Source organism: Tasmannia lanceolata, unplaced genomic scaffold (assembly GCF_043159265.1).
Source record: "Tasmannia lanceolata isolate RefF3 unplaced genomic scaffold, GAP_Taslan_0.1 ptg000003l, whole genome shotgun sequence".
Classification (NCBI taxonomy): domain Eukaryota; kingdom Viridiplantae; phylum Streptophyta; class Magnoliopsida; order Canellales; family Winteraceae; genus Tasmannia; species Tasmannia lanceolata.
This window is the reverse complement of record NW_027518680.1, coordinates 2,456,925-2,484,601: the sequence shown is the minus strand read 5'-3', so window position 1 is coordinate 2,484,601 and position 27,677 is coordinate 2,456,925. Positions and strand designations below refer to the sequence as shown.

Below are 27,677 nucleotides of genomic sequence, written 5' to 3'. Positions count from 1 at the left end.
ATGAAAGCAGGTCCCACCTTCCTAGCAGCTCTCAATTTGGTAATGCTAATTTAACATTTGAGAAATTAGGAATTTAGGATACGAGTTCAGAATTTAAGAACTTTGTACGGTTCAAATTCTTGGAATATGACAGCAGCAATAGAAAACAATAAGACATTTGGTTATCATATAATGCCACTATTTTAAAATGAAGGGTCATGACTCCTGAGTATCACTTCCATGCCATCCTGCATTCCCTCAAGCTGTGTAGACTAGTTTGGACAGCCAGGGATTTCCAAAGAAAAGAAACTGAAAAAGTCATACTCTTTCCCTTATCAATTCAAGAGGCCAAATCCTCCTTTACTGCAGTAAAAACAAAAGCATTCTGCACATTCAATCTAAAAACTAGTGACCTTCTCTAAGGCAAACAAGAAGATAAAATTTGCAACAGATGGTGCTACTGATATACCAAGAAAATGAAGCCCGCGAGTGTGAGAAAGCAAACACCAATCAAAACCCAAGTAACAATCTCCAAACTCTCAAACTGGAACAGCAGTTTCTTACTTAGATGCTTTGGATGGATTTTGCCCGAATAAACTGTTTTAGGATGGCCTTCTCTTCATCAATTCGCTTCTTCTCTAAAGCATTTTCTGGCTTGGTCTTCCTCTTCTCTTCCAACATCCACTTGAAAAGCTGCCGCTGCTCATTCTCCGGGATGGGTTTGTGTGCCTTTACGGGCTCTACGACAATTGGAGTGGTCAATGTTTTCTCTGGAACTAGTACAGCTGTACTTGCAACAGGAGCGGATGGAACCTCCTTTGCAACTTCTTCGGCTTCTGCACCTGTATCTTTGTTTCTTGTCGCCACATATAGTAAAGCTGAAATACCACATCACCATCATTAAATAACGAAATTACATAACCTGTATTAAGATCATGAGCAGTTACTCAATGCTATGCAATCAACAAATGCTTCTGGACTTTATGATTTTGTGTAGCACCACGTTGGGTAAGCATTTATTATATATAATTTCTTTCTGTTGAATACAAATGGTGAAGATTAAGACATACTAGAATATTAAAACATTAAGTAACTGAGGTTCTTGATCTTGAGCAACTTGCAAAGGTATAAATGCCCAAGATGTTGAATCCGATAACATAGCTAGTCTCACAATACAATGTGGAAGGAAAGAACAGTAAATTGTGGTAGACAGGGGAAGTCAAACTGCTTTTCATACAAGTCCATGAATGGCAATCAATAAGAAATTTAGCGGCTCAAGGAGAAGGAATGGGATCAGATATAGGAGGGAAGCTGGGGTATTACTATTTAGTAGAGGAAATCCCTGGATGGTTAAAATCTCAAATTAACACATCTTTATAGCCATGCTGAGAAATATAGGCATCTTCGAGCTTAAAAGCTAAATCCAGAAACTCATTGGAGACCACGCAAGGATAGGCCCTCTCTACAGATAGGACTGATAATTGTCTTCATGGTATCAGCACCCTGCATGTGGCGATTAGATATGCAGACGTCAAAGGCCAGTTGGTGATGCCCTTGTCTCATCAATGATAGAATCAAAGTCACCCAATGATGTAGCCCATAGTTTAAACAAATTAGACCACAAGTCAGCATCGAAGGGAGGCTTTTAAGTTTTAACAAGAGCAAAATCTTGTGGTGGAATGGTGGAACAGATGTTGGTCCATGCCCAAACTTCTAATGTTGTATGCCATCTTGTTGGTGGGTTTCGCACATAATGCTTCTAGCTGTGAGGATTGTCCTCAGATATTAATTACTGATACATACAAACAGGAAGAATACAACATAAAGTCTTACTCATGTTATTGTATGTCGTCGAGGACCATAGTTTGAGGTGGAGTATCTTAACAAGATAAAAAGAAGGATGCATTTGCTGTAGACATACTCAACTTAGATGATGAGTGGTTTTCAGAGAAAAAAATCCAGTCGTTCCAATTGGTAGCTACAGAGTGCAGGTCTTCTGTCTGTTCTGTATGGCTTTAACATGTTGGATTCAGTGACTGTGGAGCATATTCTGATTTATCGTAGCTGGAAAATTCAACTTTAGAACTATTTCTTTGGTCTATTCCTGCTCCTCATTCAATTAACATTTCTGGGGTTTTGGAGATGGTGGGTATGCTTAGAGGGTGACAAACATGTAAAATGCTTATGGAACTTCTTTTCCCCTTTGCGATATGGCTCATTTGGAAGTATACGAATGCTAGGGTATTTTCTAGAAAAGCTCAAAATCTAGGTGATATAATTAAGCAAATTAAAGATGCCTGTTTTTTTAAACATTTTGCTTTTAATATGTTAGTCTCTGACTGGGTTGGTGATCACGAGGATTATGTACCAATCAGCAGATACCCACACGTTAAGTCTCCTCCTATGATCGGATGGTTCAAGCTCAATTTTGACAGAAGTAGCAAAATGGCTTGTAATGTCTCCGGTCCTCCTCAATGAGTAAGTTTTCGTGGGACCAGATCTGATTCTAGTACTGTATGCACTTGTTGAACCGCCAAAATTTGCTACTGTGGAGTACACGCTTGGGTCCCAAGCTACAAGCACAACCAGCTCGCAAAAGGGGTCAATAAAGATGCCGGCAGTAGCATGTACATGAATCTTCCAGTTTGCACCTTGCAACTCCCACATACACAATAATTCAGAATCATAATAACCTGAGGTTGGATTTGACTTCCCAAATAATTGCTGAGCTTAAAATGCCTCAACAGACATTAGCCATCCTGGCCCGAATAGAAACATGACTAATATCCTGTGTCTAAAGGCAAGATATCTCTAGCATGACACAATTATCCATATGTATCCCCTCATCGCATTATGATTATCCACAAATGGGAGAAATGACAGAATGGTTGCTCATTTATGCCCCATTTGGCTGAGTGCTAACATGAATGAGGATCTCATCTAAAACAAACAATCAACTTGTGTCAAGGCTCTCTACATTCATGAGCTCACGGCGACCAGAATCTCATCAAGGATAAATGCAATAGGGATGCTACAATGTGGAACTTAGCTCTTTATATCAAAAGGGCAACAATAAGGGTGTTAATTCCTCACAAATTTCATGTGATTCATCATGTGGTCCATGTCTTTAGAAGGAAGATTAACTTTTCAACAATTACTATTAAAAAAAAAAAAAAAATCAACAACGAAAGAAACAACTGCAGAAGCTAACCATGCATCTCATGGGACTCAAATCTGCAAGTCTTGAATCAGTCTCGCAGTGCAATATCTTCCACTAATTCATTCTTCAATTCCTATGAATTCTTGCATTGACCAACATTTCTTCATTCAGAATCAACAGAAGAGGAAACCAATACTAAAATTACAGAGTTAGAATGACGACAAGTCCCATTTCAAAAACACTCACAAAATAATACTAGCACATATAATTCACTGTAAAAATAAAATAAAAAATACTAGCACATATGATCTACTCTCCAAGACCCAACTAGACCAAAGAGCAAAAAACCACAGTCTAACTCAACAATTATCCAGCAAAATTTCATAATTTCATTTGAGTACAATATTTCAATCAAGGGTTTCCACTTTCCACAACACTGAAAGTGATAATAGGGAAAAAACTCAAAACCCATCTTCAATTAAAGCTCAGTTATGGATTCTGTAGCATAAAAGACAGAGAGAGAAACGAAAAGAACAGACCTCCTACAGCGAGATTCACAGTAAGAAGAAGCGGCCAAAAGAACTTATGACGACGAGCAAATGACTCCTTTGGAGGAGGAGGAGGAGGAGGAGGAGGTGATGGAGAGGACTCCATTTAGACACTTCAATTGTCCTGCAATAAAACAAAGAGCCCATCATCGATCTTTCTTTCTATTATTCTCTGGATTTTCTTTTGTGGGCTTTGGGGGAGTGGAAACAATCAAAGAAACCATGAATCAGAGGAGGCTCTTTTTCTACCATCATACCTTTCTTGGGTTTATTGGTGTATAGCTTTGGACCATTGCTCATTGTTCTTCAGCTTCGTTTCTACTTCTTATTGGATACGGTTTCTGTGGATATTTTCTTCATTTTTGTCTCTTTTGGATTGCTTATAATGGGACGAACTCACTTTGTTTTACATCTTTTAACCAGCTGTCAAAAGGGCTATTACAATTCTCAAGAAGCTCACAGCAGACTTTAGCAGACTTTGGCAGCTGGTTAAAACTTGGGATGCTAACTTGGGTCGGACTCAACCTCAACCTGAAGGGTTCAACCCGATTTTGGCTTGGATTGGGTTGGCATTTCCTCGTGTTGGGTTGGGTATGTTGAAACGGTTGGTATTCTTGATGCTTGAAGCATTACGCATATAGCATCAAAGTGGAATGCTAAGACACGTTGCCTCCGGCCCCTATTTATACTTGGTATAAATATGAAAGGATAAGACAAAACAGAGGTTATGGGCTTCAGCCCATATGGGCCCATACACCTAAACCATTATCTATGGGCTTATATGAGAACATATCCAACAATCTCCTCCTTATGTTCTACGTATAGCACGATCCATAGATAAATAGTGTGATGTTCAAACAAAATATTGAACTATCCACATCACATTATCATAAAAAATATGTAATCAAACTGAAAACACGAATACTTTTATGAACAAGAGTTTTTTTATATACAATAAACTCAACCAAAAGGTAGTTTCATATATACATGAACCACACTGATCTCAGAAGAATTCATTCATGGAGTATGATTCTCAACAAGATCCAAAAAAATTCACATATAAGTGAACTCTATACACATACTGAATAAAGACTCACAGTCTTTACAACTTTAGAAGATTTACTCATTAAGTAAGTCATCTTCATCAAAGTCAAAATCAAGATGCACTCCTCCTTTTTCGCCAATCCCTGTGAATTACCACAATATGAATTTCATGAGAATGAATCCAATCATGTAAAACATAAATAACACATATGAAAGTATCTAGTTCTTCTACCTTAAGAAGAACTTAGTACAATCTCATAAATGACTGAAAAAGTATCAATATCACTCTCACCATAAACATCATTGTTAAGTTTTAATAAAGAACAAGACCAAAATAGCTTGTTTTGCAAAGAACCATTCAACATAATTGTCAAGTTTCAATAAAGAACAAGACCACACAATTAGTTTCTTTTGCAAACAATCATTTCATGTTTCATAAAATATTAAGTCATCTTATCTATATTTGAGTCAAGTTGAAACATCAATTGTGGAATTTTCAACCCTTCCCAAACAGGATAACCAAGTTTGAGTTAAGTTGTATCATCAAATGTGGAATGTACAACCTATCTCAAAAGAGGGTATATCATCAAGTGTGGAATGATATACAACAACTTTAACCATTTAAAGAAAACATATCAAGTGCTTATCTTGGGCCATAAGGAAGATTCGAAAAATTCAAATAAACATGGATAATGTAGATTAGTGTCCATAACATGGATAATGTAAGTAAAGTCTTTTCTATAAAGACTTTAACTTAAGTTCCTTCTGTCTTTACAGACTTAAATCCCATTTCCTTTACAATTTTGAATGTTCGATCTTTATTCAATCCTTTTGTGAGAGCATCGGCTATATTATCCTTCGATCTCACATCAATCAAAGTGATAATCCCGTGTTCAATGAGATAATTCAGCATGGCATGTTTGAGCCTAAGATGTCTCCTCTTACCATTAAAGAGTGAGTTTTTCACAATCGTAATTGTAGCTTGATTATCACAGAACACACATAAGGAATTAATCCTTAACCGAGTTAGTGGAAGGTCCATAATCAGATTCTTTATCCACTCTGCTTCATCTGCAGCTGAAGCAAGAGCATAAAGTTCCGATACCATAGATGACAGTGCAATGCAAGTCTGTCTCTTCGACTTCCACGCAACAGCAGCTCCACACAGGGTAAACACATAACTACTGGTAGACTTACTGTTTCTTAATTCTGAGCCCCATGATGCATCAGAATAACCTTCCAGGACAGGAGGATGGCCACCATAACAAAGAGCATAATCTTGAGTACCCTTAAGGTATCTCATCAGCCTCATAAGAGCATTCCAATGCTTATGGCCAGGATTACTAGTAAAACGACTCAGCATGCCAACTGTAAAGGCTATGTCTGTTTTAATGCAACTCATAGCATACATGAGACTACCAATCAGTCTAGAATAATCTAACTGATTCACACTGTCTCCTTCATTAGAGATCAGCTTCTTGGTATAATCAAATGGTGTCTCAATCGGTTTGCACTCACTACATTTCCAATTAGAAAGTAGTTTTTCAATATAATGGGCTTGGCTAAGGGTGATCCCGTGCCTTTCAAAACATACTTTCATACCAAGAATGGTATCAACAACACCCAGGTCTTTCATGTTGAATTCTTTACTCTAGGTTAGTTTCACATCACTCACTACAGAGAGATCGGAACCAAGAATCAACATGTCATTCACATACAAGCAAATAATTGCGACCTTATTCGACACAGAACAATAATAAAGACATTTATTGGAGTAACTTATTAGAAACCCAAGGCTCTTTACTACTTTGTCAAATTTCTAATACCACAATTTAGGTGCTTGTTTAAGACCATATAAAGATTTGTTTAATTTATAAACCTTGTCCTCAAAACCTTTCATGACAAACCCTTCAGGTTGATTCATGTAGATTTTCTCTGACAGTTCTCAATGGAGAAAAGCTGTCTTTACATCCATTTGATGCATAACAAAATGCTCAATAGATGCCAAAGCAAGAAGAATTCTTATCGTAGCCAAATGTGGACCCCGATCCTGAGGACGATGCCGAGGGACGCGAGATCCCACCCGCAATCCTCTAAGATCTCCACAACGTGAAGGAGAGCTCTACCAAGGAACTCTCGAAACGGATGCCACCCTCACAGCATAGCATGAGTGGCGATATAAAAAGAAAGAGATGCATCCTGATCCGGAGCCAGGGCTCGAAACCGAGATATATCTGAAAATAACTCAGAGTCGCCATCCATGGACATGCCATGGAACCAAAACAAATGCTCTGTTTGCAATGGATAACCAGAGATACAAAAGGTCCGTGCCTGATGACGAATGGGGAAGGGGTTAGGCGCCCCCAATTCGCCCAAGTGCAAGCACCTGGTCTCTTATGCCATTTATTATTAACTCCAAAGAAGTTTGGGTAAAAAATCATGTGAAATGGGAACAATCCTCAGGATTCGTCTACCTAAGCATGCATTTCCTGAGGATAAAATAATAAGCACACATAAAATAAAATGAAAGATGTGGCACCTAAGCATAGCTAGGTTATGAGTGACATGCCTAATGGGTGTCTAAGTTCTGATGTGCAATCACATGCAAGCTATAGCTAAAAGGTATAGGATCAGTACTAGAAAATAAGAAAAACACATCAAAACACACAATAACAATACAACAAATCCTAAGACTCTAAATTATTAGCCCGAGTCCTCGGATGGTCTGGTATTCATCCAAAGAAGCCTACGTATCCCCGCCTCCACGAGAATCAAGGCAACGTAGTTCTTCGCGCCTATTCTAAGCTAGGATGCCTAAGACACCTAGACCTCTATCCTAGACTCGATCTAAAAGACCGGACTAGTTATTAAAGTTTATTGTACGATTATTTAAATTCCAGTGAATTGTGAATTTTAGGACACCCTATATGCCCTAACTAAATGCAGATTAGCCCTAGGCTAATGCAGGTGGTTCCTACAACCTACGTGTAACTAGGCTGTGTGTCCTAAGGAAAACAATGGGATCACTAACGCATCCTAGACCTAGTCATCAGTCGGCGATGTGAATCGCCAACTGACCGGACGGAGGCGCTCCTAGCTAGGACAAACTCCTAACTCTAACACAAACACACAACAAAAGACAAACTCCTAACTCTAAAACAACATAAACAAGCACACAACAAATAAAAGACAAACTCCTAACTCTAACACTCTCTATCTAGGACAAATTCCTAACTCTAGAGGAAGATCTTGTTGAAAACAAGGTTTTGAAGAAAAAGGGTTAAAACATTTATTTACAAAGTTTGGCTGGACTTGAGATAAGAATCTCAAGCTGCACTACGTACCTCGTGGAAGAGGATCAAGCCAACGTAGTTCGAAACGAACTCTCAAACTACGCTTCTAAAAGAAACACTCAACACTTTAGATTTTTTTTAAGGTTTTTTATATTTTCAAATGTTTTTTTTGATATTTTTAAAGTTTTCAAATGTTTTTTTGGATTTTAAAGCTTTTCCAATGCTCAGAATCTTTAAATGTTTTCAATCTTAAAGGGAACACGCAAGAACAACCATAAACTAGGGCAAAGCCCTAAATCCAAAAGGGGAAACCCCGAATAAGCAACTAACGCCTCAAAGAGACGAACCACAACAAGAAAGATAGTGTCCCAAAAAGAGAGAAAACGATCCAAGATCCCAAGCAAGCAAAGCTCTAATAAGACTGAGTTAGTCTCCAATAAGAGCGAAGTAATCAACAACTCTAAAGGAGAAACTCCGAACTAACAACACTAAAGGGGGGGAACAAATGAGTCAGAGACTCTCTAATAACACTACCGAGTTAAAGACTCAACTCTAAAAGGAGAGGCCACTCTAACATGAGGCTAGGTAAGCCTCCTAAAGGGGAAACTCTCTATATGAGACGAGGCTTGTCTCCGAGACACAAATGACGTAAAAAGGAATAAGAGACCCTGTGCATATTTGGCAAAGGTAAAACACCCAGCCGGGCCGGACAGCTACCTAGCCCTAGGGTGCAACAAATGTGCAACCCAATACCCATAAGGGTAGGGGTATGAAGCCAAGCCGAGTAGGATGTTCTCCCAAAACCAAACGGCGCACAAAGAGGAGGTTTAACAAGAGAATGAGACCGGGCGGGTCTAAAAGGAATAAGAGACCTTGTGCATATTTAGCAAAGGTGAAACACCCAGCCGGGCCGGACAGCTACCTAGCCGTAGGGTGCAACAAATGTGCAACCCAATACCCATAAGGGTAGGGGTATGAAGCCAAGCCGAGTAGGGTGTTCCCCAAAACCAAACGGCACACAAAGAGGACTAACGAGAGAATGAGACCGGGCGGGTCTCCCAAACACACACAAAAATGGGCTCCAAGTAACCTTATCATTGCCTTTTTTTTTTTATAAGGGGAATGATAAATTTGACCCCCCACTGTTTCATGGACAGCCCCTATCGCGATGAAGCACTCCCCTTATACATTCGAACCATGCCTCTTTCCTGGCTCGCCCTATCTGCCATTTCTCGGCAGATTTCGCCGAAACTTTACGGGGACCTCGGTGGGACCCCAAGCTGCCTCACGGTTTAATTTATGATCTCAACTCACTGATTTGACGAGGTTAAGCACAAAACATGGAGGTGCAGGGCACGGTCAAAATGGGGTGTCTACAGATGCCCCTCTTTGGCAGAGTGTGCTTGTCACACGATTGGCAAAGCTGACAAGACAACACATTTTGGCCGACCCGATTGTCAAAACAAAATAATTTTTTTGGGTTTTGATTCTAAAATGGTATTCACAAAGGTAAAATATCAAAGTAACACTATGAAACTCAAAGACTAAAAGCAAAGGGGAGATAACTTCTCACTGACTCTTAACTCGGTGCTTGCATTGAAGAATGAAGATTTTGATTGACAATTTAAACCAAGAATCACTTGGCTAATTATCGGGTGCTAAAACGGGTAAAAAATATTTGAGAAGACTCAAATTATCAATACCGGAATACAAGACGGGTAGAGAATGTTTGAGAAGACTCAAACTTTCAATACCGGATTACAAGACGGGTAGAGAATATTTGAGAAGACTCACATTTTCAATACCGGATACATCGAGTTTTTATCCTGGAATCGAGAGCCAGATCATTCAAAACGGGTAAAGAAATATTTGAGAAGATTCAAACTTTCGATACCGGAATACAAAACGGGTAGAGAACGTTTGAGAAGACTCAAACTTTCAATACCGGAAGGATGATGATATATCGAGTTTTTATCCTGGAATCGAGAGCCAGATCATTCAAAACGGGTAAAGAATGTTTGAGAAGACTCAAACTTTCAATACCGGATTACAAGACGGGTAGAGAATATTTGAGAAGACTCACATTTTCAATACCGGATACATCGAGTTTTTATCCTGGAATCGAGAGCCAGATCATTCAAAAACGGGTAAAGAAATATTTGAGAAGATTCAAACTTTCGATACCGGAATACAAAACGGGTAGAGAACGTTTGAGAAGACTCAAACTTTCAATACCGGAATACAAGACGGGTAAAGAATATTTGAGAAGACTCAAATTTTCAATACCGGATTTCAAAACGGGTAAAAAATGTTTGAGAAGACTCAAACTTTCAATACCGGAATACAAGACGGGTAGAGAATATTTGAGAAGACCCAAATTTTCAATACCGGATTTCAAAACGGGTAACGAATGTTTGAGAAGACTCAAACTTTCAATACCGGAATACAAGACGGGTAGAGAATATTTGAGAAGACCCAAATTTTCAATACCGGATTTCAAAACGGGTAAAGAATGTTTGAGAAGACTCAAACCTTCAATACCGAAATACAAGACGGGTAGAGAATATTTGAGAAGACTCAAATTTTCAATACCGGATTTCAAAACGGGTAAAGAATGTTTGAGAAGACTCAAACCTTCAATACCGAAATACAAGACGGGTAGAGAATATTTGAGAAGACTCAAATTTTCAATACCGGATTTCAAAACGGGTAAAGAATGTTTGAGAAGACTCAAACTTTCAATACCGGAATACAAGACGGGTAGAGAATATTTGAGAAGACCCAAATTTTCAATACCGGATTTCAAAACGGGTAACGAATGTTTGAGAAGACTCAAACTTTCAATACCGGAATACAAGACGGGTAGAGAATATTTGAGAAGACCCAAATTTTCAATACCGGATTTCAAAACGGGTAACGAATGTTTGAGAAGACTCAAACTTTCAATACCGGAATACAAGACGGGTAGAGAATATTTGAGAAGACTCAAATTTTCAATACCGGATTTCAAAACGGGTAAAGAATGTTTGAGAAGACTCAAACCTTCAATACCGAAATACAAGACGGGTAGAGAATATTTGAGAAGACCCAAATTTTCAATACCGGATTTCAAAACGGGTAACGAATGTTTGAGGAGACTCAAACTTTCAATACCGGAATACAAGACGGGTAGAGAATATTTGAGAAGACCCAAATTTTCAATACCGGATTTCAAAACGGGTAACGAATGTTTGAGGAGACTCAAACTTTCAATACCGGAATACAAGACGGGTAGAGAATATTTGAGAAGACCCAAATTTTCAATACCGGATTTCAAAACGGGTAAAGAATGTTTGAGGAGACTCAAACTTTCAATACCGGAATACAAGACGGGTAGAGAATATTTGAGAAGACCCAAATTTTCAATACCGGATTTCAAAACGGGTAAAGAATGTTTGAGAAGACTCAAACCTTCAATACCGAAATACAAGACGGGTAGAGAATATTTGAGAAGACTCAAATTTTCAATACCGGATTTCAAAACGGGTAAAGAATGTTTGAGAAGACTCAAACCTTCAATACCGAAATACAAGACGGGTAGAGAATATTTGAGAAGACCCAAATTTTCAATACCGGATTTCAAAACGGGTAACGAATGTTTGAGGAGACTCAAACTTTCAATACCGGAATACAAGACGGGTAGAGAATATTTGAGAAGACCCAAATTTTCAATACCGGATTTCAAAACGGGTAACGAATGTTTGAGAAGACTCAAACTTTCAATACCGGAATACAAGACGGGTAGAGAATATTTGAGAAGACCCAAATTTTCAATACCGGATTTCAAAACGGGTAACGAATGTTTGAGAAGACTCAAACTTTCAATACCGGAATACAAGACGGGTAGAGAATATTTGAGAAGACTCAAATTTTCAATACCGGATTTCAAAACGGGTAAAGAATGTTTGAGAAGACTCAAACCTTCAATACCGAAATACAAGACGGGTAGAGAATATTTGAGAAGACCCAAATTTTCAATACCGGATTTCAAAACGGGTAACGAATGTTTGAGGAGACTCAAACTTTCAATGCCGGAATACAAGACGGGTAGAGAATATTTGAGAAGACCCAAATTTTCAATACCGGATTTCAAAACGGGTAACGAATGTTTGAGGAGACTCAAACTTTCAATACCGGAATACAAGACGGGTAGAGAATATTTGAGAAGACCCAAATTTTCAATACCGGATTTCAAAACGGGTAAAGAATGTTTGAGGAGACTCAAACTTTCAATACCGGAATACAAGACGGGTAGAGAATATTTGAGAAGACCCAAATTTTCAATACCGGATTTCAAAACGGGTAAAGAATGTTTGAGAAGACTCAAACCTTCAATACCGAAATACAAGACGGGTAGAGAATATTTGAGAAGACTCAAATTTTCAATACCGGATTTCAAAACGGGTAAAGAATGTTTGAGAAGACTCAAACCTTCAATACCGAAATACAAGACGGGTAGAGAATATTTGAGAAGACCCAAATTTTCAATACCGGATTTCAAAACGGGTAACGAATGTTTGAGGAGACTCAAACTTTCAATACCGGAATACAAGACGGGTAGAGAATATTTGAGAAGACCCAAATTTTCAATACCGGATTTCAAAACGGGTAAAGAATGTTTGAGAAGACTCAAACCTTCAATACCGAAATACAAGACGGGTAGAGAATATTTGAGAAGACTCAAATTTTCAATACCGGATTTCAAAACGGGTAAAGAATGTTTGAGAAGACTCAAACCTTCAATACCGAAATACAAGACGGGTAGAGAATATTTGAGAAGACTCAAATTTTCAATACCGGATTTCAAAACGGGTGAAGAATGTTTGAGAAGACTCAAACTTTCAATACCGGAATACAAGACGGGTAGAGAATATTTGAGAAGACCCAAATTTTCAATACCGGATTTCAAAACGGGTAAAGAATGTTTGAGAAGACTCAAACTTTCTTTACCGGATTACAAAACGGGTAAAGAATGTTTGAGGAGACTCAAACTTTCGATACCGGATGGGGTGATGATATCTCGAATTTTTTTATTCTGAAAATGACGGTCAGATCACTCCTAACATAACCTCCTAGAGGTCAGAGAGGATGAAAAATAGTTAAAACATAGCATAGCTAGAAGCGATTAGGAAAACATGACTTTTACCCAAAGTACAACTCAAAGAAATTTGATGAAATCTTGCGGGCACTGGCCCCTTTAAACAAGTAAACCAAAAACTCTGCCTATATTTTGAAAATTGCAAATCTGAATTCCAAATTCCAATGAGGATTTTATATTTTTTTTATTTTTTTATAATTGAAAAGAAACTGGAAATCGAGGGCCCAGAGTAATAACCATGAAAAGCCGCACAGGGAATATCAAAAGTCCGTGGCATTATGCCACGAAGAGCCAAGATGACAAAAATCGAGGGTCCACGGTAATAAACCATGAAGAGCCTAGCAATAAATCTGAGGTCCATGGTAATCAACCACAAAGAGCCCAGCTGGAAAGGAATCGGGGGTTCCCAACAATAAACCGTGGAGAGCCAAGCATTAAACCCGGGGTCCGCAGCGATGAGCGACAAAGAGCCCAATAGGAACAAAGATAAGCAATGGGAATGAATGGAATGATCATGGATAGTGGGTCCATGATATACCTTAAAGGATATATAACAAAGAGCCACTCATAGAGCAAGGGTCCATGGTGTACCTGACCGGTAGACCATGAAGAGCCAAGAATGAACAAGGATAATGACAAGCACTGGAGATGGATAGAATGAGTATGGATAGTGGGTCCATGATACAACTTGAAGGGCAGATCACGAAGAGCCACTCGGGAAGCAAGGGTCCATGGTATACTTGAATGGTAGACCACGAAGAGCCAAGAATGCATAAGACCTACACAGAAGACTTACTGATTGGAGAATTGATTTTTCTGGGATTAAACGTCTCTTGCTAAGAAAAATGGGAGTACGAGTTCCTTGCTGAGGATCGGACTTAAGTACTTGACGGGGCTTTCAGGTGTTTACCCTTCTTTAACAAGTGAAAAGCATTCTGCTAAGGTTTGACGATTGTGGGAGCAAATTCTAGATTCCGCTGGGGAAATTGATTTTCTTTAGAACTTGACTCTTTTAAGAAAGAGGGCTCATCTGAAGAGTTCAAAGATTTGGCTCAAGACGTGCTCGCATCTCTCTTACTTCAACTTGTTGTAAACACTGGCACTGATTGCCTTTGTATGCTTGATATCTTTTATGACGCAAGTCATAAAAGATGCCCCTAGTGTATTGTACTTCCATGACAAGAGTCTCAAGGAAAGTAGAACAAGGATAGATAAAGAAATTTTGGATTTGCATGGGTTCTTTCTTTGGAATAAAGATGGGATAATGGCTAAGCTCAAAGACTTCTCCTCTCATTGACCACTATGTGAGGTTCGCTCTTTCCCCTACCAACTGCATGAAACTTGACATATTCAGTCTGTCAGAGTAGGATACCTAAACCAGGATCTTTCATTTTGGAAGGTATACACCCCTTCCTTCCAGTGCCATACAACTTTTTAACCTTGAAAGAAAACAAATATGAATGAGGAATAGACTCCCAAGGACTCTATCAAAGAAGGTATAGATTATTCAAGGGACTCGACTACATTTTGATTCACTTTTAGATAAAATATGTTATTTTTTTATGGTAAGGCTAGCCACTCCTACAGTAATCTCGAAAACTATGTCAAGAGGCACTTCCTTCCGTCATCGGGATTTTCGTCATGGTTATTAACCCCTTCGGATTGCTCAGTCTTAATGCCCCTAGTTTAGAAAAGTATCAAAGCAAGTCTTGCCGACACTACTCGGATTCTGGGATCCTGCCTTGTTTGAGAATGCTTCTCCGTCTCCTTGATTTCTCTCTTCAAAAGAAGTCACTACTCAAACTTTGAAAATTCTGCACAACTGAAGAACTCCTTCGGTATCTCATCAATTTTCTCTTCATGGGAATTCTTCGCCTCTGACTAGATTGCCTCTTCAAAATTTCAATCCAGCAGACCGCTACCCTTACTTTGCATAAGCCAATCCCTTTGGTTAATGACTTAGCAAGCACATGATTTCATTTAGGCCGCCCTTTCGGGTTTTCAACCTAGTGGGTCTTCAGACTCTCGTTCTTTTTTCTGTTTTTGCTTTCATTTGCCTTGAACCTTTGCTTGTTTCACCAGAAGGACTTTCTAGGTGGGCTTGGGTTCAAAAGGGATGGGATATTTAAAGTTCAAACGATTTGGACCGAATCTGGTCTTGCCAGACTACCTACGTACCCCAAAAATGGAGGATCAGATCCGCGTAGTTCGCTGTGGGATTTTTCAAAGAATGGTTTAGCATTTAGCTTCAAAATTTTGAAAGGGATTTTATCCCAAGGTTTGACCGAACCTGAATTAATCAAGTTGCCTACGTACCCCTGAAGAGATGGGGATCAGGTCCGACGTAGTTCGGGCGCATAAATGCCCCGGGTTTATAATGTGTTTGAAAAGAAGTATTGGCTTTAAATTGTTGGCCCAAAGGGTTCTCAAAAGGCTTTTAAAACGTTAGGATTTTGGCTATTAAGGCTCAAACGTCCAATGATGGCCTCCTGATATATTTGATGTACAAGCTCTTTTGCTTAAGGTTCAAAGACTTTGATTTTTTTTTATTTTTTTTATTTTTTTCGAGGAGTCTGGCGGTTTTCTGGCAAAACTTCAACCACTGTGCTCCACTCCCTCTGAAAATCTTCTCTCAATATTTCATCAGCTCCACAGGATGTCTGACGCTTCACTTTCTAAAATTTTCACTTTCAACTTGATGTCTAAAGATGGTGGAGCCCTGTCTTGGATCACACCAGAGCATTCACCTGGTTTATCCTTGTAGGATCAAACAAGACTTCCTTGAACCCCTCTAAATAGGTTTATCAATTCCTCACGCTCCTCGGGAGATAACGTTTTGCCAATCCATCTTTCCCGAGTTTCGGATTTCGATACCACTATCGATAACTTCGATTTCTTCTTCAAGTGGCTATGCTAGACGCTCTTCCTCTCGTTTGACCTTTTCAGATCTCGAGGGGAATTTCGTCTGCAATCTCATCCAAGAGGGCGTCTTTAGTTGTTTAAACATTAGATCTAAAGAGTGAATCACAGAACATCGAAGACTTGAAACCAAACCAAAAACTTTATTGAATCGAAGACTCTTAAGTACATCAGTAACTCTCCTTTTTTTTTTCGACGCGCCTCAATGGGCTCTACATTGAACTCGACAAAGGATGAAAACAACAGACTATGAATGAACACGACTGACAAACATGACACACTTTTTTTTTTTTTTTTTTTTTTTGACATTAACATAGTAAGACTTACCAACTTTGAGAGAAGAAAGTTGGTACAAACTTAATGAAAGACAAACCTTAACAACACAGGACATTTTTTTTTTTTTTTTTTTTTTTTTTTTTTTCGATAATGACGAACTGGAACTGAAAGTATATGAGTAGTACACCTTCTTCCATGATGTCAATGACTTGGGGTTCAACTCTGATATAAGTCCTGTTGACTTGATTAGGTGAAATGAAAGGAAACTGGTTTAACCAATGGGTGAGATCAATTAGGTCAGACTCCTGTCATAGAATTGACAAAAACTGATTTTAGTATGAGGCAATCTCATGAAAATGATATACACAAGTTGAAACAAGAGATAATACAAACACATCTCTCCCTTGAATAAAACTAACAGCAGAACTGTAAGAAGGATCATGGTAGGGTAAGCACATGACTTATCAATAATCCTAAAGGATAGCGATCATACTGAAAATGAGTTGAGTAAAATCCGGCAGCATGACGGCCCTAAAAGGATCGTGGTAGAGTAAACTCACGGCTTATCGATAACTCTGAAAAGATAGCGATCACGCTCAAGGTGTTTATACAAAATTCGGCAGCATGACGGCTATATAGGGTGATTCCCACAACTCAACATAAGGGTAAATGAATAGAAACTCAGTAATGTAGGACTCTCAGCAAGGATACTTGCACTCAAATAATGATGACAAGATAAGCACACAATCAACAAGCAGAATATGGTCACCACGGAGATATAATCACATGAAGGATTGACAATGAATGACGACGCTTGGTCATGGGTTGGATTTGCGACCAAAGATATATCATGGCTATAGAGACATCGGACAAGCCATCGACCAGATCTAAGACACAACAAAGAATGGATATACAATCAAAATGGCAGCAAGTAGACTGTGGCCATGATAGTGACAAGTACGGGCCACCCGTCAGGTGAATCCGAAAGAATGCACATATAATTGATTAAACCAGGAATCCCCACTAGAAATGGGTCCTAATCTAATCAACCGACATAATCGTATACACACAAGAGATATGTACAATCTGAGGACGAAATGACAGATTATGCTTTCAACAATGGCAAGGGAAATGACACCAACCAAATCAAGAGAATATAGATATGATGAATTAGACCAGGAATACCCACCGAAAATGAGTCCTAATCTAGACAATCAACTCAACAAATGGTGTAGGTACAAGAAGGTAACTAGAAATCGACTCAGCAAATAAGTTATGTACAAAGGAACGACACAACTAAACACTTGAGAGACAAAAGGCAGACCATAGTCAGAATAATGATAGAGGAAAATTACTGACCAGGTCCGAAGGCTGGGGAATGAAACAATGTGGCTAATGGATAAACCAGAAAACTTCATTAATAGACAGGCCCTGGTCTAACAGCTAGCAAGAAGAATGGATAACAAAGAATCAAGAAATGAACACAGGCTATAAAAGGTGGTGAACAAGAATCATCAGCCTGATCCAAGAAAGAAATAGTGAACAAACTCTAATCGGGGATAATAGACCAGAAAACCTCAGTGGAAAGTAGGCCCTGATCAGACAGCTGACAAAACAGATATAAATCCAAGATACAGGAATAATCATATGATAAAGATGACAGGGTAGACCGCGATCTGGATGATGACCAAGCAAGAGCAAGAATCATCGACCGAGTCTGAAAGGATGGTATGACTGAAATAGATAAGGAAACCTTATTCGAAAGGATAAGCCATAATCTAAGAATAATACACTATACACACATATATGTACACACATATATATATATATATATACACACCCTAACCAGGGGCACCAGCCCTAATCTAATCTAACGGAGTCGAGAAAATCTCGACTTGCGACAGACTAGTGAGTGTACCAGGACCGCGCTGTAGCCATGTAAAATGAGCTACCCTAGTCTACAAATGGGACAAGGCTCCTAACTCTAAGCTTCACATGTGTGAGCAACACATGTTCAACCCCATATGAATGCAATATACTTATATAAACACGGGTACCTCCTAGTTGGGTTTCACTAAGTCAGTACGTATATACATAATATATAAAACAAAATAGGGCTCCGGACTCAATCTAATGGGTACTATGCGTATGAAACATACTTAATATGTATAACAAAAGTACGCCCAATGTTATACATAGTATGCTTCATTGCTCATCGGCTGCTGTAAACACAAGTACGCCCAGTGTTTACGGCTGCAGCACCGGCGCATAGCTTGGAAATAGATTCAACAGTACCATCAGGGTGTAATAACATCCCAGTCGGGCACGCATTAAATCTATCCCGTGGAGCCAATAATGAAAAACAATAAAAAACAATGAAAGAAATAAAAAATATGATAATGCATGATGTGTAGTGTGTGAATCCCTTGTTTTAATTACGCACCTGTCTGGTGCCCCTGAATTCTAAGCGATAGAGTTCCCATTTAAAATAATTTTAGCTCAAATTTCTCCAAAGTTAGTAAAAATGGCATTTTATAGAGTTAGGCAATGTTCCAAGAAGTCCCCAGCAGAGTCGCCAGCCTGTGGACCCCGATCCTGAGGACGATGCCGAGGGACGCGAGATCCCACCCGCAATCCTCTAAGATCTCCACAACGTGAAGGAGAGCTCTACCAAGGAACTCTCGAAACGGATGCCACCCTCACAGCATAGCATGAGTGGCGATATAAAAAGAAAGAGATGCATCCTGATCCGGAGCCAGGGCTCGAAACCGAGATATATCTGAAAATAACTCAGAGTCGCCATCCATGGACATGCCATGGAACCAAAACAAATGCTCTGTTTGCAATGGATAACCAGAGATACAAAAGGTCCGTGCCTGATGACGAATGGGGAAGGGGTTAGGCGCCCCCAATTCGCCCAAGTGCAAGCACCTGGTCTCTTATGCCATTTATTATTAACTCCAAAGAAGTTTGGGTAAAAAATCATGTGAAATGGGAACAATCCTCAGGATTCGTCTACCTAAGCATGCATTTCCTGAGGATAAAATAATAAGCACACATAAAATAAAATGAAAGATGTGGCACCTAAGCATAGCTAGGTTATGAGTGACATGCCTAATGGGTGTCTAAGTTCTGATGTGCAATCACATGCAAGCTATAGCTAAAAGGTATAGGATCAGTACTAGAAAATAAGAAAAACACATCAAAACACACAATAACAATACAACAAATCCTAAGACTCTAAATTATTAGCCCGAGTCCTCGGATGGTCTGGTATTCATCCAAAGAAGCCTACGTATCCCCGCCTCCACGAGAATCAAGGCAACGTAGTTCTTCGCGCCTATTCTAAGCTAGGATGCCTAAGACACCTAGACCTCTATCCTAGACTCGATCTAAAAGACCGGACTAGTTATTAAAGTTTATTGTACGATTATTTAAATTCCAGTGAATTGTGAATTTTAGGACACCCTATATGCCCTAACTAAATGCAGATTAGCCCTAGGCTAATGCAGGTGGTTCCTACAACCTACGTGTAACTAGGCTGTGTGTCCTAAGGAAAACAATGGGATCACTAACGCATCCTAGACCTAGTCATCAGTCGGCGATGTGAATCGCCAACTGACCGGACGGAGGCGCTCCTAGCTAGGACAAACTCCTAACTCTAACACAAACACACAACAAAAGACAAACTCCTAACTCTAAAACAACATAAACAAGCACACAACAAATAAAAGACAAACTCCTAACTCTAACACTCTCTATCTAGGACAAATTCCTAACTCTAGAGGAAGATCTTGTTGAAAACAAGGTTTTGAAGAAAAAGGGTTAAAACATTTATTTACAAAGTTTGGCTGGACTTGAGATAAGAATCTCAAGCTGCACTACGTACCTCGTGGAAGAGGATCAAGCCAACGTAGTTCGAAACGAACTCTCAAACTACGCTTCTAAAAGAAACACTCAACACTTTAGATTTTTTTTAAGGTTTTTTATATTTTCAAATGTTTTTTTGATATTTTTAAAGTTTTCAAATGTTTTTTTGGATTTTAAAGCTTTTCCAATGCTCAGAATCTTTAAATGTTTTCAATCTTAAAGGGAACACGCAAGAACAACCATAAACTAGGGCAAAGCCCTAAATCCAAAAGGGGAAACCCCGAATAAGCAACTAACGCCTCAAAGAGACGAACCACAACAAGAAAGATAGTGTCCCAAAAAGAGAGAAAACGATCCAAGATCCCAAGCAAGCAAAGCTCTAATAAGACTGAGTTAGTCTCCAATAAGAGCGAAGTAATCAACAACTCTAAAGGAGAAACTCCGAACTAACAACACTAAAGGGGGGGAACAAATGAGTCAGAGACTCTCTAATAACACTACCGAGTTAAAGACTCAACTCTAAAAGGAGAGGCCACTCTAACATGAGGCTAGGTAAGCCTCCTAAAGGGGAAACTCTCTATATGAGACGAGGCTTGTCTCCGAGACACAAATGACGTAAAAAGGAATAAGAGACCCTGTGCATATTTGGCAAAGGTAAAACACCCAGCCGGGCCGGACAGCTACCTAGCCCTAGGGTGCAACAAATGTGCAACCCAATACCCATAAGGGTAGGGGTATGAAGCCAAGCCGAGTAGGATGTTCTCCCAAAACCAAACGGCGCACAAAGAGGAGGTTTAACAAGAGAATGAGACCGGGCGGGTCTAAAAGGAATAAGAGACCTTGTGCATATTTAGCAAAGGTGAAACACCCAGCCGGGCCGGACAGCTACCTAGCCGTAGGGTGCAACAAATGTGCAACCCAATACCCATAAGGGTAGGGGTATGAAGCCAAGCCGAGTAGGGTGTTCCCCAAAACCAAACGGCACACAAAGAGGACTAACGAGAGAATGAGACCGGGCGGGTCTCCCAAACACACACAAAAATGGGCTCCAAGTAACCTTATCATTGCCTTTTTTTTTTTATAAGGGGAATGATAAATTTGACCCCCCACTGTTTCATGGACAGCCCCTATCGCGATGAAGCACTCCCCTTATACATTCGAACCATGCCTCTTTCCTGGCTCGCCCTATCTGCCATTTCTCGGCAGATTTCGCCGAAACTTTACGGGGACCTCGGTGGGACCCCAAGCTGCCTCACGGTTTAATTTATGATCTCAACTCACTGATTTGACGAGGTTAAGCACAAAACATGGAGGTGCAGGGCACGGTCAAAATGGGGTGTCTACACCAAATGACAGACTGGTGAGTAGACATCAAAATAGTCTATCCCACTCATTTGAGTATAGCCCTCAGCTACTAAACGTGCTTTATACCAAGCTATTGATCCATCAGGATTAAGTTTCTTCTTCAAAATCTACTTACAGCCCACAGTCTTAGCACCTATTGGCAAATCGACTAGCTGCCAAGTTAGATTTTGCAATAGAGAGCTCATTTCATCATTAATGGCTTCTGCCCACAACAAAGAGTCCCTAGATCTCATCGCTTCCTTATAGGATGATGGATCATTCTCTAAATGATAGGTCACAAAGTCCTTTCTAAAATTTTTGGGTACTCTATCTCTTGTAGAACCTCTTACACGATCTGATTTAGAAATCAAATTGGGATTAATGTCAGAAGAAACTGGTTCAAACTCAACCGGCAATTCTTAAATCATTTCTGTATCTCCTGGTAGGGCCAAACCCTGGTCTCTGAGAAATTTGTTCTCAAAGAATACTGCATCATGAGATTCTATAACAGTATTGGTTGATAGATCCAAGAATCGATCAGCAGCACTATCTTCTGCACCTCCTAGATAAACACAAGTGTTTGTTTTAGGTCTCCTGGGATATGGTATCCTTACATAAGCAATACAGCTCCAAGTCTTAAGAGTATCATATCTACAAGGATTTTCATGCCATAACTCATAAGGAGTGGAGGAGCATTTGAGTGTGGCAATCTATTCCGGATGTGATTAGCAGTCAAAGAGCTGTAGTTTCAAGTATTATGCCCTGAGAGGCACAGAACTCCTTGAACTCTGTCGAAGTGTATTCTCCTCCTTTATCACTCCTAAATCTCTTAATTTTCAGGTTCAGTTGCAATTCAACTCGATTCTTAAAAACTTGAAACTTAGCAAAAGCTTCATCTTTTGATTTTAATAAATAAATATGACAATATCTTGACATATCGTCTATAAATGTGATCAAATACTTCCGACCACCTCTGGTAGTGAAATTTCTAAAATCACATATGTCAGAATGTATTAGCTCAAGCAGTTGTGTGGTCCTAGAAACCTGTCGAAAAGGTTTTCTAGTGATCTTAGTTTGAGCACAAACCTCACACTTGTCAAAATCATTTGACATATCTAGAGGTATATCATAAGTTTTGGCAAGTTGAACCATTTTCTTATAGTTCACATGTCACAGTCTGTTATGTAACAACTTAGGATCAATCAAAGGTGAACTAACCTGACTAACAGTCTCATTTGCTAAACTCAATCTATACATCCCATTGATTAAGAAGGCACAACCAAAATAGTATGAGTTAACAGTTAAAGTTACTATACCACTAAAAAATGAAGTGCACATACCAGCATTATCAAGCAAACTAATAGAAATCAAATTCTTTTGAACAGTAGGAACTACTTTAACAGCTTTTAAAGTTAGTATTTTACCTGAAGAAAAGGCCAAGTTCGCAATACCAGTGTGAGTGACCGCTACATCTGCTCCACTAGCCACTGTAACAGTCTCCTTTACTTTGGTAACATCAGTGAGAAGTTTATTTGAATTGCAAACATGACAAGTGACACTTGTATCTAACCACCATTCAAACGAAGTACTGGCCTTCCCATTGTGCAACATGGCAACAAAACTTTTAGGCTCAGCCTTATCTACCATCATAGTAGTTTCCTTCTGTGGTGTGTCAGATTTAACTTTCTTAGGTAGCCTGCAATCTGCTGCAAAGTGACCCGATCTCCCACAGTTGTAGCACTTGCCCTTTTTTTTTTAAAGACAGTCTTTTTGGCTTCCAACTTGGGGATATCACTCTTAGGTGACTTGGATTTCTTAGGAAATTTCTTGGGATTTATCACAGTGTTAGCAGCTGACTGTTGCTGTCTAACCATCTCCAAGTTATTCCTAGCTTTATTCTCATCTTCGATTCGAATGAATCGTTTGAGATCATCCAGTCCCACTTGCACTTTCTTTCTATACATTTCTATTTTGAAAGAGTGCCACGCAGATGATAACTTATATATGATTGCACCTACAAGAAACGGATCACACACTACTATTTTCTCATTGGTTAATCTAGATCTCAAATTCTCTAAGTCAGATACTTGAGGAGTGATTTCCATGTCCTCCTGGAACTTGAAATCCATGAATTTGTCCACAAGGTGAGTCTTGGACAATTCCTCCTCTCTTGAATTGAGTGTCTAAATTGTCCCAAATTTCTTTAGCAGTGTCAAATTTGCTGTAGGTTTCTACAAGACGATCTGATAAACAATTTAATAGAAAGTCTTTACAGAAATCCTCATCCTTCTTCCATTGAGATTCATCAACATCTTCTTCCGTATCAGCAAAGGTACTCAGAATAGTATAAAACGCATTCACATATTTCAAACCGAACTGAGTCTTTCGCTTCCAGGAACTGAACTCAGATCCTCCAAACGATTGAAGTTTGACCATTTCAAAGGGAATTGCAATATTTTCCATTTTAATATTTACGAAAATAAATTGGAAAAGTGCACCTGATTGGCGAATCACAAGAACCGAGAGTTGAAGCCGAGAATCGAATCGAACCGCAACGAACGATGGCGAAACAATTCCCAAAAAATAATCAGCCCCAAAAGAATTCGGCTCCAAATGACTTGATGTCAGCACCCAAGAACCGAATTCAAGAGAATTTCGGGACTACCTACTACCCAAGAGGGTTTCAACAAGAATTTCGAGCCAAAGCCACGGATGAAATGTTACGAACCCCAACCAAAGTGCCAAAGAGAGTTTCGGCCAAACAAGGAGAGCCCAAAATTTCAGCCGAGAGAACTAAAGTTCTATGCGCCAAAAATCAAGGCACTAGCCTCAACCGGATAATAATCCGCGCCAAAACACACAAACTGTGGGAGGGAAGAAAAAACCCACGGCCAAGGTTGGAAGAGAGAAATCCAATTTCACCGACCAAGAGAGAGGGAATTACACCCTACTAGTGTGTATATTCTTCTCTTCTTGATTCCAACTGTGGAATTTACCCACGCCCAAGCGATTCAAGAACTCAGGGAGAAATCCACTTCAATCACGGATTCTGTGGGTGAAGAACCATGTTAGATCCTTCACAAAGAGAAAAGCAAAGCAAAAAATCTGAGTATATGCTTCAAGAATGTTGAAACAGTTGGTATTCTTGATGCTTGAAGCATTACGCATATAGCATCAAAGTGGAATGCTAAGACACGTTGCCTCCAACCCCTATTTATACTTGGTATAAATATGAAAGGATAGGACAAAAGAGAGGTTATGGGCTTCAGCCCATATGGGCCCATACACCAAAACCATTATCTATGGGCTTATATGAGATCATATCCAACAGGGTAATGGTTGGAAAAAGCCGGGTTGGGTTTGAGTTGAGGCCTTAGGCAACCTGACCCCACTTGAACCTAACCTTTCCATAAATTTTATTCTGATCTTCAAAATCTAATGGGTTATGTTTTTCTTTTTTCTTTTCTTTTTCTGTTTTTGCCTTAGGCTAACCTAAACCCAACCAAACCCGATTTGAAGGAAAGAAACGAGCCACATGCTGGGTTAGGGTTGTGAGATTTAGACGTGGGTCGGGTTAGGGTTGACCATCCTCTACGGGAGGCTTGAGTTGGGTCGGGTTAGGGTTGAGACTGCCACCTCGAGTTGAGGCTAGTTGGCCTCAACCCGATCCAACCCAACCGAAGTTGCACCCTTAGTTAAAACATATAAAACAGGGTGAGTTCGTATCATTATCAAAACATGGTCGTGCTAATATCTGGCCTGGAAGTAAGGGGGAATAGAGTGGTTTACAGAGTACCAAATTAAACTCTATTCATCCCTGTCATTTTTCCTTCTAAAATTGCAGTTTTGGAGTCTCTGTCTCTTCTCGACGATGTCATATTATTTCTTTACTCAAGTTTGAATATCGTGAATCTTTGGAATGTTTATGACTTTATGATAGAACATCAGGTAAGAGAATGAGTTAATTTGAGGAAACTCAGGCCTCCAATGAGTTAATTCGAGGAAACTCGACCTCCACTATGCAAACTGCACTAAATTTGATTATTCCTTGCACCTGATATAAGATAGCAATAACATAAATAAATAAAGCATCTAAATAAGAAAATTTATTTCTTACATTCCCCCGCCCTTGATTTCAACCTTGTCCCCAAGGTTGGAGATTGATCTTGTGCAAGACTTTCCAAATTTCTTCTCTGTTCTCCGTTTCTTTTTTCTTGCTCCCTCCTTTTTGTCTTTTCTTTGTCTTGTAATTAGTCATCATCATCAAGGGTTGAGGCCATTCCAATTGCAAACTGATCCCATCATGTCTTTCTTCAAAGTTTCTTTGATGTATTTTTTAAAATTTGATTCATGGATGGTTTTTGGTGAGGATCTTCTCTATAATGTTGGAAAGGTTGAGAGGCATGACAATTTTTTGGAGAAAACTTCGCTCCAGCCTGGTCTGGAGGAACTTTCCTCCAAACCCTTGCTAATAGTTAGGGCTGCAACTCGGGTCAGGTCGGGTCAGGTTTTTTCCCGGAAAACCCACGATTCCCAAACCCGGCCCTACCCATGATAAATCACGGGTCGGGTCGGGTCGGGTCGGGTTTTTAAGGAAAACTCTTGTTTGGCAAGGCAACTCAACTCATAGAAGTAGAAAAACTCAATCATGGCAAACTCTTTAGTGCATTAACTAATAACTAGTCAAAAGAGAGTAAATTGATGCATTACCAAATGAAAATGATTATACTCATATGAGATAAACAACAAACTATTTAGTGCATTAATTATTTAGTTGAAACTTGAAACCCTAGAGCTAAAGGGGGGAAACGAATAGAAGATTGAAAGTCCCTGTGATTGTGTGCGTGCGTGAGTTTTACTTGTAAGTTTTCACTTTTAAAGTAACAAAGTTTTGAAAAAAATAAATACATACTATAACTTAAGAAAGTCAGGTCGGGCCCCTTCAAACCCGGGTCAAGCCGGATTTGAAGGGGCCTGACCCGAGATTGATGCGGGCTTTTGGATCGTAGACCCGGCTCAACCCGAAACCCGAGAAACATGAACCCAACCCAACCTATTTTCGGGTCGGGTAAAACCCGACCCAAGTTGCAGCCCTACTAATAGTGCAATAGCAAGGGGTGTGGAGATATCAATTCCTTCTAAAAATAAAATGTAAGCATCAGATTGATATCTGCACACCCTCTGCTATTTGATGGGATGGAGAAACTTCCTCCAGACCGGGCTGGAGCCAAGTTTTGTTCCAATTTTTTTAGGGTATGTTGTTGGACTCGAGAGCACTGATATTCATTAACCCCTTTCTTTTGTGGCTTTTTTGCTTTTTCTTCTATATGATTTCTTTATCTCTTTTTTCTGTTTCGTCTTTTCTTTTTTGTTATGTAAGCCTTCTCGGCGGTGCTCTAGAGGCTCTCCTAACTTCACGCCAGGTGACAGTGCCATCACCTGAGGAGGATTGGGATTTTAAGAAAGAATTTCTCTAAACATTTTCATTATATTCTCTTCGAGGGATTGAATTCTTGATTAGATCTTTGCCTCAAAGGCTTGGATTCGTACTTCGATCGTCACATCCCTCGCATCAAACTTCGCTTCCAAGGCTTGCTCTTCTGGGGACAACCCATTATTGTTTCCCGTAGTCATGGAATAAGCCTTCAAATCCTTGATACCAATCTCGTTCTTTTGAAGGCGAATACGAGGCATCTACCAGTACACCGCTCTGAAACCAACTTAATAGAACACCGTTCTATCAGAAAAGAAAGTAGGGAAGAGAATGAGTTAATTCAAGGAAACTCGACCTCCAATATGCAAACTGCACTAAATATGATTATTCCTTGTTGAATAGCCATACAACTTCTACATTATATAGAAATTAGGGGGAGCAAAATAAGAAAACAGAAATCAATAGAAAAGGAAAAAGAAAATAAGGAAACCTAATATAAGATAGCAATAACATCAATAAAGAAAGCATCTAAATAAGAAATTTTATTTCTAACACTTTATGCATCCAAACTTGAATTGGGTTTTTTTTTTAAGTTGCCCATTTGAATCCGTGTAAATTCTAAGACCCTATAAAAATGAAGTAATGCATTTGTTTTTGAATTATATGTACGACT

General features: G+C 39.4%; 2 protein-coding genes across 2 annotated transcripts in view; one reads left to right on the top strand and one right to left on the bottom strand.

Annotated features, from left to right (window-relative positions):
• Positions 1-27,677, top strand: part of LOC143847504 (signal recognition particle subunit SRP54 2) — a 104,807-nt gene that overhangs the window by 16,125 nt on the left and 61,005 nt on the right. The window lies entirely within an intron of this gene.
• Positions 281-4,087, bottom strand: LOC143859925 (uncharacterized). The gene is made up of 3 exons (XM_077370407.1): positions 3,945-4,087; positions 3,679-3,811; positions 281-857 (listed from the first exon to the last, which is right to left on the bottom strand). Exons 2-3 carry the CDS (start codon positions 3,791-3,793, stop codon positions 544-546), a joined length of 429 nt encoding a protein of 142 aa, XP_077226522.1. The 5' UTR covers positions 3,794-3,811; positions 3,945-4,087; the 3' UTR covers positions 281-543.